An 18,410-nucleotide genomic window follows, 5' to 3' on the forward strand; every position below is an offset into this window, starting at 1 on the left:
CACAGGTAATATAGTACTGTCACAGGTAATATAGTACTGTCACAGGTAATATAGTACTGTCACAGGTAATATAGTACTGTCACAGGTAATATAGTACTGTCACAGGTAATACAGTACTGTCATGACACACAAGATATAGGCCCCTACCGGTGTATGAACGAGATGAAACTTATTTGCTGAAAAAATAAGCAGAAAATCTAACGTAGATGTCTATCTGGATGTTACAAGATACATTTTGTGAGCACTTCACTTGAACCCTCTCAAATACAAAGCTAGCATAATACTCAGAATACATGGCCGATGTCAGCTTATGGCGACCAATGTTGGAGTGCAATGACACACATTGAATATAAACTACTGGGGTAAATCTAAAGGTAAGCAAAGGGTTAAAAGCAAGGTATTTTAAAGACATTTTTAATACCCCTTCAAATGAAAATACACTGAATAAACTACACTTCCTCCACCAAGGTCCTTGTTTCTGTGTCTCCACACAGCTTAAGGGCTCAGATTGTTACCGTGGCTAAGGAGGCAGCTCCCTTACAGGTGCTGAGTTTCACACTCCACAGACGGCCCCCTATTGCCTTTCCATTTTCGGCCTTGGTGAAGACAGGGTGCAATAGAACCCTGGTTGCCTGGCCTGCTGGCCCTGGTTTCACACCATGCATGATTTATGAGCACCTCATTCCTCTCTGGGTCTCTAGGCAGAAGTGTTCAGCTGCCTAGCCCTGCCCTGTCCTCTCCTCGCAGGCACAGTGGAGTGTGTTTCCCCTTCTTGGCCGCCTTTGGGGGATCTTGACTACCCGGTGTCTGTATGTAGCCTCGCTACTTTTATAGCCTGCCTTTTTACAGTTTTTTTTTATTTCTTGACCTACTTATTGTTCACCTAGTACCCTTTTTGAACTATTGGTGAGAGCCTGCAAGTAAGCATTTCACTGTAAGGTCTACCTACACCTGTTGTATTCGGTGCACGTGACAAATAACTTTGATTTGATTCTTGGGGATCTGTCCCGGCATCTTGTTATTTCCTTATTTCTTTTGTGCGTTGACGATGTGCCCCCTGCGATAAGTATGGAACATATACATATTGGGTGTTGAACTTCCTGGTTTGTTAATTAATGCTTTCCGCTGTTGTTAAAAAGTCTTCATATCTCCTTAGATGTGCATTCCTTGGTGTGGTCGCTAGAGAGGGTCTGTTCTTACCACTGACGTACTTAAACTGTGTATTATTGTGTGTCACATTAAGGTTGCTAGATCTGATTTATGAGTGTAATTTCTAGTGCTTGCTTGGTAACCCCCACTCACATATCGTACATTGCAGTAGGCCTATACAGTAGTTAGAGTTCTGACAGGCACTACTAGTCTCTTCAGCCACCCTCAGTGAGCAGCTCCGACACATTTCCTACCAGGCTCATTCGTATGCCAGCCAGGCAGACAGCTTTGTTGGCTACACACGGCTTATTTTAAGTTGAGGGGTATCTTTTACGGTTTCTATTTTTAAACCTCTACCCTATTCTACTATCTTCCCATCTCCACTTCCTGTGTGTTTCCTCAAACGTTCCTGCACCGCACCATTTCCCTGTGTAGTTAACAGGGGATTTAAATGCCTTCTCTATCTTCATTATCTCCATTAGCTTCATTATCTATTATCTTCATTATCTCCTGGCCACATCGGATCCATCTTAATATCCCATCATTTCTGCCTAAAAAGTCTAATATAGCTTACACATTCTACAACTGTTATTTGATGTAGTCAAAATCCATTGGTTCATTGTCTATGCAGTAAAAATTACATTAGGCAAGGAAATGTATCACTGTTTAGATAACCTAGAAGACTCACTACTATATAGCCTAGGCATATTATTAAATTAAGTATGAATGACAGTATGATTTCATACTAGTTTCAAGTTTTAATATCACATGAACAAGTACAGTGAAATGCCTTTCTTGCTAGTGTCAGAGTCGTGTGTGTATAGGTGGCAGGGAAGTCAGGCGCAGGAGAATCAAACTGAGTGTAATGGAGTTATTAAATAACAATAAACGAAAACACACTCCAAACACTAAATGTAACAATAAACAAAGTGGGTACGAGGACCCGTCGCGCACCAATACAACACTGAATAACAAACAATCTCTGACAAAGACATGAGGGGAAACAGAGGGTTAAATACACAGCAGGTAATGAATGGGATTGAAACCAGGTGTGTTGGAAGACGAGACAAAACCAATGGAAAATGTAAAATTGATCAATGATGGCTAGAAGACTGGTGACGTCGACCACCACCCAAACAAGGAGAGGCTTCGACTTCGGTAGAAGTCGTGACAGCTAGCTCTAACCCCAACAATGCAGTAATTAGGGATGCATAATATATCGGTGAACATATCGGAATCGGACGATATTAGCTAAAGATGTCAAAGCTGATGTTCATACCTATTTAATGTAGGTACATGCCGTAATGACACCATGTAAAATGTTGCGCTACATGTGCAACACAGCATTCATAACCCAGCGCACAATGTCTGCTGTGTGGATCGAGCAGTCAACAAGTCGAGCAGTCATTTGAAAGAGCAAGTACATTTCAGCGAGACAGCTCAAAAGGTGAAATCCATTAAAGCAAAGATAATGCAATTCATTGCCCTCGACAATCAACCGTTCTCTGTTGTAGGTGCTGTTGGCTTTCGCCGACTGGTCGAGCACCGGTACACACTACCAAGTGAGCTATTTTTCAGATGTTGCCCTACTGGAGTTACACAGTAATAGCGTCACTGCTATTAGCTTCAAGACATACATACTATGGAACGCCGTCTGTGTCTTCGCACGTCAAAAAAGATATAGTAGCATTGTCAAAGCTGTACAAAAAAGTCTGCAAACACTGGCCACTAACAATGTGTTTACAATACTGCATTGGTAATAAACCATCTGTTCAACTGCAACTTCTGGGGTAGCTAGCTTTAGCTTGGTACCTAGCTAGCACCAATACAACCAGCCTCAAAACAATGACCAGTAGAAACTGCAGTCATTTTCATTATTCTTAGCAATAATTAGTATTAGCTAGGTTGCCACTTGTTGTTCGCCTATGGAAAATGAACTTCAGTTTATGAAAATAAATAGCTAGCCAGCTACTTAGCCCGGTTGCCTAAGATAACGTTACAAGCAGCCAGCTAGCTTCATCTGGCTAGTGTGGCTCAACCGGACTTGGTTATGTGTTGTGAAGCTAATAAGGATTAGGCACAATATTGGAATTTGTGGTTTGCCTTCAAAATGAAAATATGCCATTGACAGTGATACAAATGAATACAAATAGAATTATGCAATACTTTTATTTTGAAGGCTAACCGCAAAGTCCACTATTGTGGCTAATCCTTATTGTGGCTAGCTTCACATAGGTCCTACCACGATTAATCAAATAAAAACTGTCTTATAAATTAGGGTTATTTTAGAGGATGACCCCTAGCTATATAGTTAGCTAGCTAACTATTGCTACTGAAACAGATTGTCATTTTGCTATGTTTTTGGGGAAGAACATTGTTTGCATCCATGAGCTAACTGGCTTTTTTTAATGACCAGCACTGTAGGTGCGCGAGACAACTTTACCAGCATCATAGCATACGTATCGATGAATCGTTGTGACATGAAATACAAGTGATAGTGTAATAAATACATAAAAAATGAATGGATGCGTTAAATTATTATGTGACGTGCAGTCATATTCAGGTCCTGATTGGTCAAAAAGCTTCTTTGACACGGAAAATAGTGTTATCTACTGGTCATTGTTTGCTTTTTTGACACACAAAGACCCGAACGGCGTTCCATAGAATCCTGGTTGAGAATGAAACGACTGAACAAATGAACAACAAAATAGCACGTAAGCAAGTAAGTGAAAGAAATAGGTTGTCACGTTCATTGAATGGAAGAGACCAAGGCACAGCGTGATATGAATACATCTTCTATTATTTAATGAAGAAACATATAAACTAACGTGAAGCTATAAATATAACGAGTGCTGACACAGGCAACTACACATAGACATAGACCATAACCCACGAAATACCCAAAGAAGATGGCTGCCTAAATATGGTTCCCAATTAGAGACAACGATAAACAGCTGCCTCTAATTGAGAACCAATCTAGGCAAACAATAGACATACATAAACACCTAGATAGTAAATGACCCCATAAACCTACAAAACAGTACAAAAACAGTACAAAAACACATACATCACCCATGTTACACCCTGACCTAACCAAAACAATAAAGAAAACAAAGAATACTAAGGTCAGGGCGTGACATAGATTTTGATTATGTTTTACTGGTAATGGGGGCATACGTAAATGCCAACAAAATAACAGTTTGGCCAGTGTGGTGTGTGTGTAACCTTTATTTAACTAGGCAAGTCAGTTATTCTTATTTACAATGACAGGCTACTCCGGCCAAACCCGGATGACGCTGGGCCAATTGTGCGCCGCCCTATAGGACTCCCAATCACGGCGATATGGTGATACAGCCTAGATTCGAACCAGGGACTGTAGTGATGCCTCTTGCACTGTGATGCCGTGCCTTAGACCGCTGCGTCCATGTGTGTGTGTTAACTATTTAACTGTACTAGAATGCTTAAAAGGCAGCTAAAATTGTAAATATCAGTTGTCTGTATCAGGGTTTTTGGCAAGGAAAATATTGGATATCGGTATCGGCCAAAAATGTAATATCGGTGCATCACTAGCAGTAATCATTAACAATGTATTACAACAAATAACAAGGGAGAACAAAAACACACAAGATATAAAAATAAGAAGAACACGATAAAGTGAGTAAGCATACTATATACAGGGTCAGTTCCACTACCATATTTACAATGTGAAAGGATACTGGATTGATAGAGGGAGATACTGTATGTACAGGGGTAAGGTGACTAGGCATCAGAATATATGATAAACAGAGTAGCAGCAGCATATACTGTGCCTTCGTAAAGTATTCAGACCAATTGACTTTTTCCACATTTTGTTACGTTACAAAAGTATTCTAAAATGTATTAAATCAGTTTACAGACAATACCCCATAATGACAAAACAAAAACAGGTTTAGAATTTTTTGCTAATTTATTATTTAGAAAAAACTGAAATACTACATTTACATAAATATTCAGACTCTATACTCAGTACTTTGTTGAAGCACCTTTGGCAGCGACAACAGCCTCGAGTCTTCTTGGGTTTGACACTTCAAGCTTGGCACACCTGTATTTGGGGTGTTTCTCCCATGCTTCTCTGAATATCCTCTCAAGCTCTCAGGTTGGAGGGGGAGCGTTGCTGCACAGTTATTTTCAGGTCTCTCCAGAGATGTTTGATCGGGTTCAAGTCCGTGCTCTAGCTGGGCCACTCAAGGACATTCAGAGACTTGTCCCGAAGCCACTTCTGCATTGTCTTCACCTTGCAGTGAAATGCTTACAAGCCCTTAACCAACAATGCAGTTAAGAAAATACCTAAAAAAAAGTATGAGATAAAAGGAACAAATTCTTAAAAAGCAGGAGTTAAATAACAATAGCGGGGCTATTTACAGGGGGTACTGGTACAGAGTCACTGGTGTCGAGGTAATTGAGCTAATATGTACCTGTAGGTAGAGTTGCTTCTTGCTTTTTCCCCAACGCAGTTATGCCAAAACCACGGCCGTTATTCAGAGGGGCGTTCTACAACGCTTTGCGCTCTCCCCAAGTCCGGAAGTGAAAATCACGTAGTGCAAAATTTCAGTCACTGTATAATAACATTTGCCCTTGTATTTCAAGATTGAAAAGTATAATAACGTAATGTCATGGACCGAACTAGCCATTAACGTCCCTTAACGCTCAAAGACAGATTCAATGGCTGTAGCATAGTGTATTTGACTGAATAATTAGCTAATAAATATTTGAGAAATTATGAATAATAAGTATAAGCTTTTACCTGATAATAGACTACTAATGATAATATAACAACTTCAAATACCGAGCTAGTAACGTTAAGTAGCCGAGGTTAACTTAGCTGACCTTCAATTGAGGAAATTCAGCAGAGTTCTGAGACATTTTTACAACTAATTGGAACTCTGAAAATAAATACATGGGCAATGTTACCAAACATGATAATAATAGGCCTGCATTATTGTAGGCAGTGAATCGTTAAATTACACTTTACATCCTTACCTTGGAAGGTCACTGTCTCTAAGCTGAGAGGTCCAGGATGGCAGGAAGCTTGGCCCCAGTGATGTACTGGGCAGTACGCACTACCCTCTGTAGTGCCTTGCGGTTGGAGGCCAAGCAGTTGCCATACCAGGCAGTGACGCAACCCGTCAGGATGCTCTCGATGGTGCAGCTGTAGAACCTTTTGAGGATCTGAGGACCCATGCCAAATCTTTTCAGTCTCCTGAGGGGGAATAGGTTTTGTCGTGCCCTCTTCACGACTATCTTGGTGTGCTTGGACCATGTTCGTTTGTTGATGTGAACGCCAAGGAACTTGAAGCTCTCAACCTGCTCCACTACAGCCCCGTCGATGAGAATGGGGGCGTGCTCGGTCCTCCATCTCCTGTATCCCACAATCATCTCCTTTGTCTTGATCATGTTGAGGGAGAGGTTGTTGTCCTTGCACCACATGGTCAGGTCTCTGACCTCCTCTTTATAGACTGTCTCATCGTTTTCGGTGATCAGGCCTTCCACTGTTGTGTCATCGGCAAACTAAATGATGGTGTTGGAGTCGTGCTTGACCGTGCAGTCATTAGTGAACAGGGAGTACAGGAGGGGACTGAGCACGCACCCCTGAGGGCCCCCCCTATTGACGATCTGCGCGGAGGATGTGTTGTTACCCACCCTTACCACCTGGGGGCAGCCCGTCAGGAAGTCCAGGATCCAGTTGCAGAGGGAGGTGTTTAGTCCCTGGGTCCTTAGCTTAGTGATGAGTTTTGAGGGCACTATGGTGTTGAACGCTGTTCTGTAGTCAATGCATAGCATTCTCACATAGGTGTTCCTTTTGTCCATGTGTGAAAGGGCAGTGTGGAGTGTAATAGAGATTGCATTATCTGTGGGTCTGTTGGGGTGGCATGCAAATTGGAATGGGTCTGATGGTGTTGATGTGAGCCATGATCAGCCTTTCAAAGTATTTCATGGCTACCGACGTGAGTGCTACGGGTCGGTAGTCATTTAGGCAGGTTACCTTAGTGTTCTTGGCCACAAGGACTTTGGTATTACAGACTCAGACGGGGAGAGGTTGAAAATGTCAGTGAAGACACTTGCCAGTTGGTCAGCGCATGATTAAAGTACATGTCCTGGTAATCTGTCTGGCCCTGCGGCCTTGTGAATGTTGACCTGCTTAAAGGTCTTACATCGGCTGCAGAGAGCGTGATCACACAGTTGTTCGGAACAGCTGATGCTCTCATGCATGTTTCAGTGTTACTTGCCTCAGCGAGCATATAAGTTATTTAGCTCGTCTGGTAGGCTCGTGTCACTGGGCAGCCCTCGGCTGGGCTTCCCTTTGTAGTCTGTAATAGTTTGCAATCCCGGCCACATCTGACGAGCATAGGAGCCGGTGTAGTATGATTCTATCTTAATCCTGTTGTGATGCTTTGCCTGTTTGATGATTCGTCGGAGGGCATAGTGGGATTTCTTAAAAGCTTCCAGGTTAGAGTCCCGTTCCTTGAAAGTGGCAGCTCTACCCTTTAGCTCAGTGCGAATGTTGCCTGTAATCCATGGCTTCTGGTTGGGGTATGTACATACAGTAACTGTAGGGATGACGTCATCGATGCACTTATTGATCAAGCCAGTGACTGATGTGGTGTACTCCTCAATGCCATCAATAGAATCCCGGAACATATTCCAGTCTGTGATAGCAAAACAGTCCTGTAGTTTTGCATCTGCTCCATCTGACCACTTTTTTTATTTACCGAGTCACTGGTGCTTCCTGCTTTAATTTTTGCTTGTAAGCAGGATAGAATTGTAGTCAGATTTTCCAATTGGAGGGCGAGGGAGAGCTTTGCTCGCATCTCTGTGTGTGGAGTAAAATGTGGTCTTGAGTTTTCTTCCTCTGGTTGCACATTTAACATGTTGATAGAAATGACGTAGAACTGATTTAAGTTTCCCCTGCATTATGTACCCCGGCCACTGGTAGCACCGCCTCTGAATGAGTGTTTTCCTGTTTGCTTATGACGGTATACAGCTCATTGAGTGCGGTTTCAGTGCCAGCATCGGTCTGGGGTGATATGTAGACATCTACGAAAAATACAGATGAAAACTATCTAGGTAGATAGTGTGGTCTACAGCTTATCATGAGACACTCTACCTCAGGCGAGAAAAACCTTGAGACTTCCTTAGATATCATGCACCAGATGTTGTTTACAAATATACGTAGGTCGCTACCCCGTGACATAGGCCACCGCCCGTGACAGGCCGCCGCCCCATCTTGGCTGTGTGCTTAGGGTCGTTGTCCTGTTGGACGATGAACCTTCGCCCAAGTCTGAGGTTCTGAGTGCTCTGGAGCAGGTTTTCATCAAGGATCTCTGTACTTTGCTCTGTTCATCGTTGCCTCGATCCTGCTCGATCCTGACTAGTCTCCCAGTCCCTGCTGCTGAAAAACATTCCCACAGCATAATGCTGCCATCACCATGCTTCACCGTAGGGATGGTGCCAGGTTTCCTCTAGGCGTTGCACTTGGCATTCAGGCCGAAGAGTTAAATCTTGGTTTCATCAGACCAGAGAATCTTGTTTCTCATGATTTGAGAGTCTTTAGGTGCCTTTTGGCAACTCCAAGTGGGCTCTCACGTGCCTTTTACTGAGGAGTGGTTTCCGTCTGGCCACTCTACCATAAAGGTAAAGCTACCACCTATAGTTACTTTGTGACGTTTGTGTCACCAAGAATGCTGGTATGTTTTTGGTGGTGCTGCAGAGATGGTTTTCCTTCTGGAAGATTATCCCATCTCCACAGAGGAACTCTAGAGCTCTGTCAGAGTGACCATTGGGTTCTTGGTCACCTCCCTGACCAAGGCCCTTCTTCCCTGATTGCTCAGTTTGGCCGGGCGGCCAGCTCTTAGAAGAATCTTGGTGGTTCGAAACTTTCATTTAAGAATGATGGTGGCCACTGTGTTCTTGGGGACCTTCAATGCTGTAGAAATGTTTTGGTACCCTTCCCCTGATCTATTCCTCAACGCAATCCTGTCCCGGAGATCTATGAACAATACTTTCAACCCCATGGCTTGGTTTTTGCTGTGACATGCACTGTCAACTGTGGGACCTTTTATAGACAGGTGTGTGCCTTTCCAAATCATGTCCAATCAATTGGATTTACCACAGGTGGACTCCAATCAAGTTGTAGAAACACCTCAAGGATGATCAATGGAAACAGGATGCACCTGAGCTCAATTTCTAGTCTCATAGCATTTGGTATGAAAATATGTTTTTATTTTTTAATACATTTCCAAAAATTTGTAAAACCTGTTTTTTTGCTTTATCATTACGGGGTATTGTGTGTAGATTCATACATTTTAAAATACAGCTATAACGTAACAGAATGTGGAAAAAGTCAAGGGGTCTGAATACTTTCCCAGGGTACTGTATGAAGTCAATTAAGAACAAATTCTTATTTACAATGACGGTCTACCCCGTCCAAACCCGGACGACTCTGGGCCAATTGTGCGCCGCCCGATGGGACTCCCAATCACGGCCAGATGTGATACAGCCTGCAATCAAACCAGGGACTGTAGTAACGCCTCTTGCACTGAGATGAAGTGCCTTAAACCCCTGCGTCACTTGTGAGTCACACACGCCGTGGGTTGGAGTATCAGTGTGCGTCGTGTGTAGAGTCATGTGAGTGTGCATAGACAGTGCAATAATAAGAATAAAATACAAAGGTCAACTCAGTCTGTGTATCCATTTTGTTAGCTATTTAGTTAGCTATTTAGCAGTCTTATGACATGGGGATAGAAGCTGTTCAGGTGCCTGTTGGTGTCAGACTTGATGTACCGGTACCGCTTGCCGTTCGGAAGCAGAGGGAATGGCATGGGTGGCTGGATTTTTTTATGATTTTCCGGGCCTTCCTTTTACACCTCCCAATATAGAGGCCCTGGATGGCAGGGAGCTCAGCTCCTTGGTCTTACTGATGTTGAGTGAGAGGTTATTGTTGGGGACGCTGCCAGTCACTGACCCCCTCCCTGTAGTCTCTCTCATCGTCGGCAGTGACCAGGTCTACCACCGTCGTGTCGTCATCAAACTTGATGATGGAGTTGGAGTTATACGTGGCCACGCAGTCATAGGTGAACAGGGAGTACAAGAGGGGACTAAGCACACCTCTTTGTGGCCCCTGTGTTGAGGGTCAGCGTGGCAGAGTTGATGTTGCCTACCCTCCCCACCTGGAGTTGGCCCGTCAGGAAGTCTAAGATCCAGTTGCAGAGGGAGGTGTTTAGTCCCAGGGTCCTAAGCTTGGTGATGAGTCTGGAGGGGACAATGGTGTTGAAAGCTGAGCTGTATTTAATGAACAGCATTCTCACATACAGTAGGTATTCCTCTTATCTAGGTGGGTGAGGGCAGTGTTGAGTGCAACTGAGATTGCGTCATCTATTGATCTGTTGGGGCGTTATTGCAAATTGGAGTGGTTCTAGGGTGTCTGGGGTGATAGAGTTGATGTGTTCCATAACCAGTCTCTCAAAGCACTTCATGATTACAGATATGAGTGCTACAGGGTGGTAGTCATTGTGGCATGAAGCCTTAGAGTTCTTGGGAACAGGGATGATATGATGTGGTGGTCATCTTAAAACATGTTGGGAATACAGACTGGGACAAGGAGATGTTGAAAATGACCGGGAATATACCTGCCAGCTGTTCTTCACATGCTCTGAGAAAGCGCCCTGGAATACTCACGTTGGCCTTGGAGAGCGAGATCAAACCCAATCTTCTGGGTCGGTGGCGGCCCTCACACCCGGTACGATGTTGGTATTATCAAGGCGTGCATAGATTGCATTGAGTTTGTCTGGTAGAGAGGCATCGTTGGGCACCTCACGGCTGGGTCTTCCTTTGTAATCTGTTATCGCTTTTATCCATAATCTCATGTAGACTGGCCTACCCGCACTGTATCTGCAAGCTGTGGGCTAGAGCTCAGGTTCCCAGACCAGAGTAGAAATGTGTATATTTTCTTCATGCAGATTCTAGAATATTTACATGAAAATCTGTCGCCAATTGGATGGAAACCTAGCTACGGTGATAGTTTTAAATTAAAATGGCAAAAATAAACAAATAGCTTCTTAGCAAAAGGCTATTTCTCATACACAATTTATCTTGGACAGTCTGGGAGTGGTTTGAGTTAGGGGCCTAATGGGAGGGATATGTAACTTGACAACTAGCTGTCATTGACAGAGGGTCGAAACGCTCTTTGTTATTGGTCTATTAATTTACTAATTTACTTGCTTTGGCAACATTAACTTATTTTTTCCATGCCAATATAGGCCCTTGAATTGAATTAATTTATACTGCCTAATTTATTTATTTTATTTAACCTTTATTTATCCAGGTAGGCAAGTTGAGAACAAGTTCTCATTTACAATTGCGACCTGGCCAAGATAAAGCAAAGCAGTTAGGCACATACAATAACACAGAGTTACACATGGAGTAAAACAAACATGCAGTCAATAATACAGTCGAAAAATAAGTCTATATACAATGTGAGCAACTGAGGTGAGATAAGGGAGGTAAAGGCAAAAAAATGCCATGGTGGTGAAGTAAATACAATATAGCAGGTAAAACACTGGAATGGTTGATTTGCAGTGGAAGAATGTGTAAAGTAGAGATAGAAATAATGGGGAGCAAAATAAATAAATACAGTAGGGAAAGAGGTAGTTGTTTGGGCTAAATTATAGATGGGCAATGTACAGGTGCAGTAATCTGTGAGCTGCTCTGACAGCTGGTGCTTAAAACTAGTGAGGGAGGTAAGTGTTTCCAGTTTCAGATTTTTGTTTTGGGGGTGACCAGAGATACCGTGGGGCAAAAAATGGTTTAATCAGCCACAATTGTGCAAGTTCTCCCACTTAAAAAGATGAGAGAGGCCTTTAATTTTCATCATAGGTACACTTCAACTATGACAGACAAAATGAGAAGAAAAAAAATCCAGAAAATCACATTGTAGGATTTTTTATGAATTTATTTGCAAATTATGGTGGAAAATAAGTATTTGGTCAATAACAAAATTTTCTCAATACTTTGCTATATACCCTTTGTTGCAATGACAGAGGTCAAACGTTTTCTGTAAGTCTTCACACACTGTTGCTGGTATGGGGTTGAGATCTGGAGACTGGCTTGGTCACTCCAGGACCTTGAAATGCTTCTTACGAAGCCACTCCTTCGTTGCCTGGGCGGTGTGTTTGAGATCATTGTCATGCTGAAAGACCCAGCCACGTTTCATCTTCAATGCCCTTGCTGATGGAAGGAGGTTTTCACTAAAAATCTCACGATACATGGCCCCATTCATTCTTTCCTTTACACGGATCAGTCGTCCTGGTCCCTTTGCAGAAAAACAGCCCCAAAGCATGATGTTTCCACCCCCATGCTTCACAGTAGGTATGGTGTTCTTTGGATGCAACTCAGCATTCTTTGTCCTCCAAACACGACGAGTTTAGTTTTGACCAAAAAGTTATATTTTGGTTTCATCTGACCATATGACATTCTCTCAATCTTCTTCTGGATCATCCAAATGCTCTCTAGCAAACTTCAGACTGGCCTGGACATGTACTGGCTTAAGCAGAGGGACACGTCTGGCACTGCAGGATTTGAGTCCCTGGCGGCGTAGTGTGTTACTGATGGTAGGCTTTGTTACTTTGGTCCCAGCCCTCTGCAGGTCATTCACTAGGTCCCCCCGTGTGGTTCTGGGATTTTTGCTCACCGTTCTTGTGATCATTTTGACCACACGGGGTGAGATCTTGCGTGGAGCCCCAGATCGAGGGAGATTATCAGTAGTCTTGTATGTCTTCCATTTCCTAATAATTGCTCCCACAGTTGATTTATTCAAACCAAGCTGCTTACCTATTGCAGATTCAGTCTTCCCAGCCTGGTGCAGGTCTACAATTTTGTTTCTGGTGTCCTTTGACCGCTCTTTGGTCTTGGCCATAGTGGAGTTTGGAGTGTGACTATTTGAGATTGTGGACAGGTGTCTTTTATATATATAATAATACAGATAACAAGTTCAAACGGGTGCCATTAATACAGGTAACGAGTGGAGGACAGAGGAGCCTCTTAAAGAAGTTACAGGTCTGTGAGAGCCAGAAATCTTGCTTGTTTGTAGGTGACCAAATACTTATTTTCCACCATAATTTGCAAATAAATTCATGAATAATCCTACAATGTGATTTTCTGGATTTTTTTTCCATTTTGTCTGTAGTTGAAGTGTACCTATGATGAAAATTACAGGCCTCTCTCATCTTTTTAAGTGGGAGAACTTGCACAATTGGTGGCTGACTAAATACTTTTTAGCCCCACTGTATACCTGCTGGAGCGCGTGCTACAGGTGGGTGCTGCTATGGTGAGCAGCGAGCTGAGATAAGGGGGGACTTTACCTAGCAGGGTCTTGTAGATGACCTGGACCCAGTGGGTTTGGCGACGAGTATGAAGCGGGGCCAGCCAACGAGAGCGTACAGATCGCAGTGGTGGGTAGTATATGGGGCTTTGGTGACAAAACGGATGGCACTGTGATAGACTGCATCCAATTTATTGAGTAGGGTATTGGAGGCTATTTTGTAAATAACATCGCCAAAGTCGAGGATTGGTAGGATGGTCAGTTTTACAAGGGTATGTTTGGCCGCATGAGTGAAGGATGCTTTGTTACGAAATAGGAAGCCTATTCTAGATGTAACTTTGGATTGGAGATGTTTGATGTGAGTCTGGAAGGAGAGTTTACAGTCTAACCAGACACCTAGGTATTTGTAGTTGTCCACATATTCTAAGTCAGAGCCGTCCAAAGTAGTGATGTTGGACAGGCGGACAGGTGCAGGCAGCGATCAGTTGAAGAGCATGCATTTAGTTTTACTTGTATTTAAGAACAATTGGAGGCCACTGAAGGAGAGTTGTATGGCATTGAAGCTCACTTATACAAAATTAGTTGAAATTTCAGGCAGTCTTTTCAAACTGCTCTTACACTCGAAATGTATTATAAGAATTTAGACAAATTCACAGTAATATTCCAAGCTCATAGTGTGGAAATATATATAAAACACGTTTTTGACTGCACTGCACCTTTAAGAAGAAAAACAGACGCCATTAGTTCCCGCCCCGGTAAACTACCAGTCTGTCACATCAGCACGGTGGACAGGGAAGGGAGGGGGAGCGAGCTAGCAGGGTAGCGGCGCCTGGCACACGAAACCCGGCTGGAATATCACTCTGTCAACCTTCCCGGGTGCGGAGAGCCGGGTAGGCTACGACAGGCTTCGGTAAATGCAGCTTTATTGAGGTAGAAATGCCGGCTCCAGCGTTTGGGTTTTTAGCTGGGTTAAAAGTCATTATATCTTAGTCGCAGGCTTGCCCATTCATGTAAGTACTGATAATTATTAATATTTACCGCTGTCCAGAGACTAATGTATTTTCACCGGCATTCTCTACGTTTTTGACATTGTGGGTCTATTCATCTTCTGAGACGTTTGACAATCGAAATGCTGGCGACATCCTACGACCATGTGGCCTGTTCTGGGATGAAAAAATAACGGGGAAAATGAATAACCAAGTAACCGACAAAAAATATCCATATAATTGTAATTTACACCAACATGTATTGGGGCCATATGGTGGTCACGCTGTCACTCAAAATTACATGATGCTTGAATAGTTTTTCTGCTTGGCAGATGAAGAACTCTGGTTGAGTCATTGTAGAAAGAACAGGCAGCTCTTTGCTGAACAAATAGTGCTTATGCATTATTTGTAAAGCCTCTTCATCATCCAGGGCTATGAGGTCATATTTATGAATAGAAATCAAAATGAAGGTGGTTATTTACTGCAGTGATACACAGTAGCTTGTTTATTCTAGACTGAAAGAACCCTATTTGAAACAGCTGTATTTGGAATGGCTTTCATATTTGACATGTGCATGTCTATGTTACAGAAATATGGTATACATATTCACATACATACAGTACATATTTCCACATACAGTACATATTTCCACATACAGTACATATTTCCACACACACGAGTTGCCAAAGATACATTATCTCACTAATTTGTTTATATATACTGAGTATACCAAACATAAACAAAAATAATAATATTGAGTTGCACCCCCCCCACCCCTTTGCCCTCAGAACATGCCTCAATTTGTCTAGTCGACAAGGTGTCGAAAGTGTTCCACAGGGATGCTGGCCCATGTTGACTCCAATGCTTCCCATAGTTGTGTCAAGTTGGCTGGATGTCCTTTGGGTGGTGGAGCATTCTTGATACACACGGGGAACTGTTGAGCATGAAAAACCCAGCAGTGTTATTTTCACGTCAGATAGGTACAGTGAAATGTTCTTTTACAGGGTCAGCCATAGTAGTACGGTGCCCCTGGAGCAAATTAGGGGTAAGTGCCTTTCGGCGCAGGTATTCGAACCAGCAACCTTTCGGTTACTGGCCCAACGCTCTAACCGCTAGGCTTACCTGCCATCATACAAATGATCACATTGCTTATTCCTGATTGCAGCCTATTAGCATATCATATTAATACCATAGATTACACCTGGATGTCCCCTTGTGCTCCCTAATCTACAACGTTGACATTATGGGGAGACTGAGGGTTGCCTGCGATTTCGATTGAATTACCACTGTGCCCTGGCTTGCGCTGCTCTCCAGCCACACAGTAATTGAGTTCTACTGGCACATTTTCCCCTCAATCTTTCCAAAGCCTGTCTTTTGCTGCCTTTGTCGCTCTCTCACTCTCTCTCAATCTCTCCCCCTGTTTCTCTCACTCTCTCTCAATCTCTCCCCCTGTTTCTCTCTCTCTCTCTCAATCTCTCCCCCTGTTTCTCTCACTCTCTCTCTCAATCTCTCCCCCTGTTTCTCTCACTCTCTCTCTCAATCTCTCCCCCTGTTTCTCTCACTCTCTCTCTCAATCTCTCCCCCTGTTTCTCTCACTCTCTCTCTCAATCTCTCCCCCTGTTTCTCTCACTCTCTCTCTCAATCTCTCCCCCTGTTTCTCTCACTCTCTCTCTCAATCTCTCCCCCTGTTTCTCTCACTCTTTCTTGGTCTCTGTCGCCACTCTGTATCTCTCTTCTCTTTCCTTTTTCTCATTAGCATTTCTTCATGCAAATTGTGATTTGGGTGGATTAAGTTGGGCAGTGGGCAGGTTTAAATTTAGAAGCGCTCGAAGGTAATTGATGGCTTTAACCAACCAACCAATAAAACATAGAAGCCAGTTGAAGGTACTTGTGCTAAAGGCTTAGGTTCTATAATAAAAGTAACAAGGCACTTTATATAAATGAGTGGTGGTGCAACCGCAAGATACAGTCCATTTATGAACTTTACGGTCCATTCAATTCTCTCAATATCATCTCATTATCTATTCAGCTCTTAGAGCTCATGTCTGTTTCTATTTGTCATGTTTTCAGGGATATACCATACTGAAAAAAAAATGTTTTAACCGTATATATTGCAGTGGTCATAGTCTTCACTCATAGTATAGCCTAGTGAGTGATATTAGTTCTGTTTTCCCTACAGACTCAAAGAGCCTGGTCAATGGGAACCATCAATCAGGAGCATCCCAGTCGCACCACCCAGCCCCCGGTGAGAGAGTCCCACGCTCCGAGCATAGTGCCATCGTCAGCTCCATCGAAAAGGACCTCCAGGACATCATGGATTCCCTAGTCATGGATGATCCCCAGCCTTCCTCTTCAGACTCAAAAAATCCAGACCACCCCATCCCCCACTCCCCGCTGTCCCCCATGGTCAACGGAGGAGGCCGCTACCTCCTCTCCCCTCCCACCAGCCCGGGGGCCATGTCAGTGGGCTCTAGCTATGAGAACACCTCCCCGCCCTTCTCCCCTCTGTCCTCTCCCTCGGCGGCCAGCAGCGCAGGCAGCTACACCAGCCCTTCTCCCAGCGGCTGCCTGGACCCCCAGGACCTATCCCTGCCCCCCGTGCCGGTCCGCTCATCCAGCTACAACTACACAACTACACCACCCATCCCCCAGCCAAGGACCATAATGACAAACTACAGCCCCGGCGGTGGGGTGCAGAGGGTTCCTGAGAGCCCCAGGCTCCAGAGGAAATGTCTCCTGGAGGCCCCTCAGAGCCCCAAGCCGGCCCGCAGAGGCCAGAGCCTGGACAGCCCAGGGGTGATGGGTTCAGAGAGTCCCAGACTGACCCACCTATCTGTTGCATCAGCCGATGCCGGGTACATGGGCAGGAACGCAGTGCCAAGTAACCCCAGACTCACCTCCAATTTCTCCTACGCCGCCACGTCTTCTTCCCCATCCAGTCCCAGGACGAAAGCGGGCAACATTCTCCAGGAGCGTCCGGCCAGCCCCTTCAGAGAGCAGGTGGACCACTCCCTCACCTCCAGCGCTTCCAGACAGCTGCTATCCCAGCCCAGCAGGGCCTTCCAGCCTCCCCTGGACCCCATCGTCCACATAATCCAGGGGGGCTCTCCACTCCAGCAGCACCACCCCTTTCCCCACCCTCTCACGCTGCAGCCCCCAAAGAGCCCTCGGCTCTCCCACAGGAACCTCGACCACAGCGGCGGTGGTGGCAGCAGCATGAGGGAGCTCCCCCCTCTCAGCCCCTCCATGGCTCGCAGAGGGGTGCCTGTTCTCCCGGGGGCTCTCCCTGGAAGTATCCCCATGTTGAGAACGCCTGAGAGCCCATCATCATTGGGGAAGCTGGGAGTCCCGGAGAGCCCCGGGCTCCGACGCAAGGCCGGCTCCCCCCCGGAGGACCAGTTTGGTGGCAGTGTGGTCCGAGCCCGCAGCCCCTCCCCTACCTTGGGGCTGATGATGATGGAGAGTGGGGGAGGGGGAAGGAAGGCCAGCTTTGGGAACGCCCTCTCCCCTGCTTACAGCCTGGGCTCCCTACCTGGCTCTTCGCCTCTCGCCAGCCCTAGGGGCCATAGGAAGATGTCCGGGGGCCCCCGGGATCAGAGGGGCCCCCACCCGGGCATGCGGGAACGGAAAAACAGCATCTCTGAGATCAGCGACAACGAGGACGAGCTGTTGGAGTACCACCGGCGCCAGAGAGAGGAGAGGCTTAGGGAGCAGGAGATGGAGAGACTGGTAAGTGTAGTAGCCTACTGTTAGCTTTGAGTTAGGCTACCTATCCACACAATTCATCATTGACCTATGTGGTACAGGGTAATAGCAAACTAGAAGTTATTCGAAGTAATGCTATCAATTCAATAACCATTCATTTTGATACTGGTCCTCAAGGAGATAACTCGGCTGCCTGGGAAATATGCCCCTTATCC

General features: G+C 44.7%; 1 protein-coding gene across 12 annotated transcripts in view; it reads left to right on the top strand.

The window, feature by feature from the left end:
* Window positions 1-18,410, top strand: part of phldb1b (pleckstrin homology-like domain, family B, member 1b) — a 109,086-nt gene that overhangs the window by 53,334 nt on the left and 37,342 nt on the right. For all 12 annotated transcript variants that reach the window (XM_035766532.2, XM_052522875.1, XM_035766784.2 and 9 more), the window contains one exon: window positions 16,670-18,219. In XM_035766532.2, the coding sequence (XP_035622425.1) occupies window positions 16,670-18,219 (1,550 nt within the window). The remainder of the gene's footprint in view (window positions 1-16,669; window positions 18,220-18,410) is intronic.

This window comes from Oncorhynchus keta, chromosome 1, assembly GCF_023373465.1.
Source record: "Oncorhynchus keta strain PuntledgeMale-10-30-2019 chromosome 1, Oket_V2, whole genome shotgun sequence".
Classification (NCBI taxonomy): Eukaryota; Metazoa; Chordata; class Actinopteri; order Salmoniformes; family Salmonidae; genus Oncorhynchus; species Oncorhynchus keta.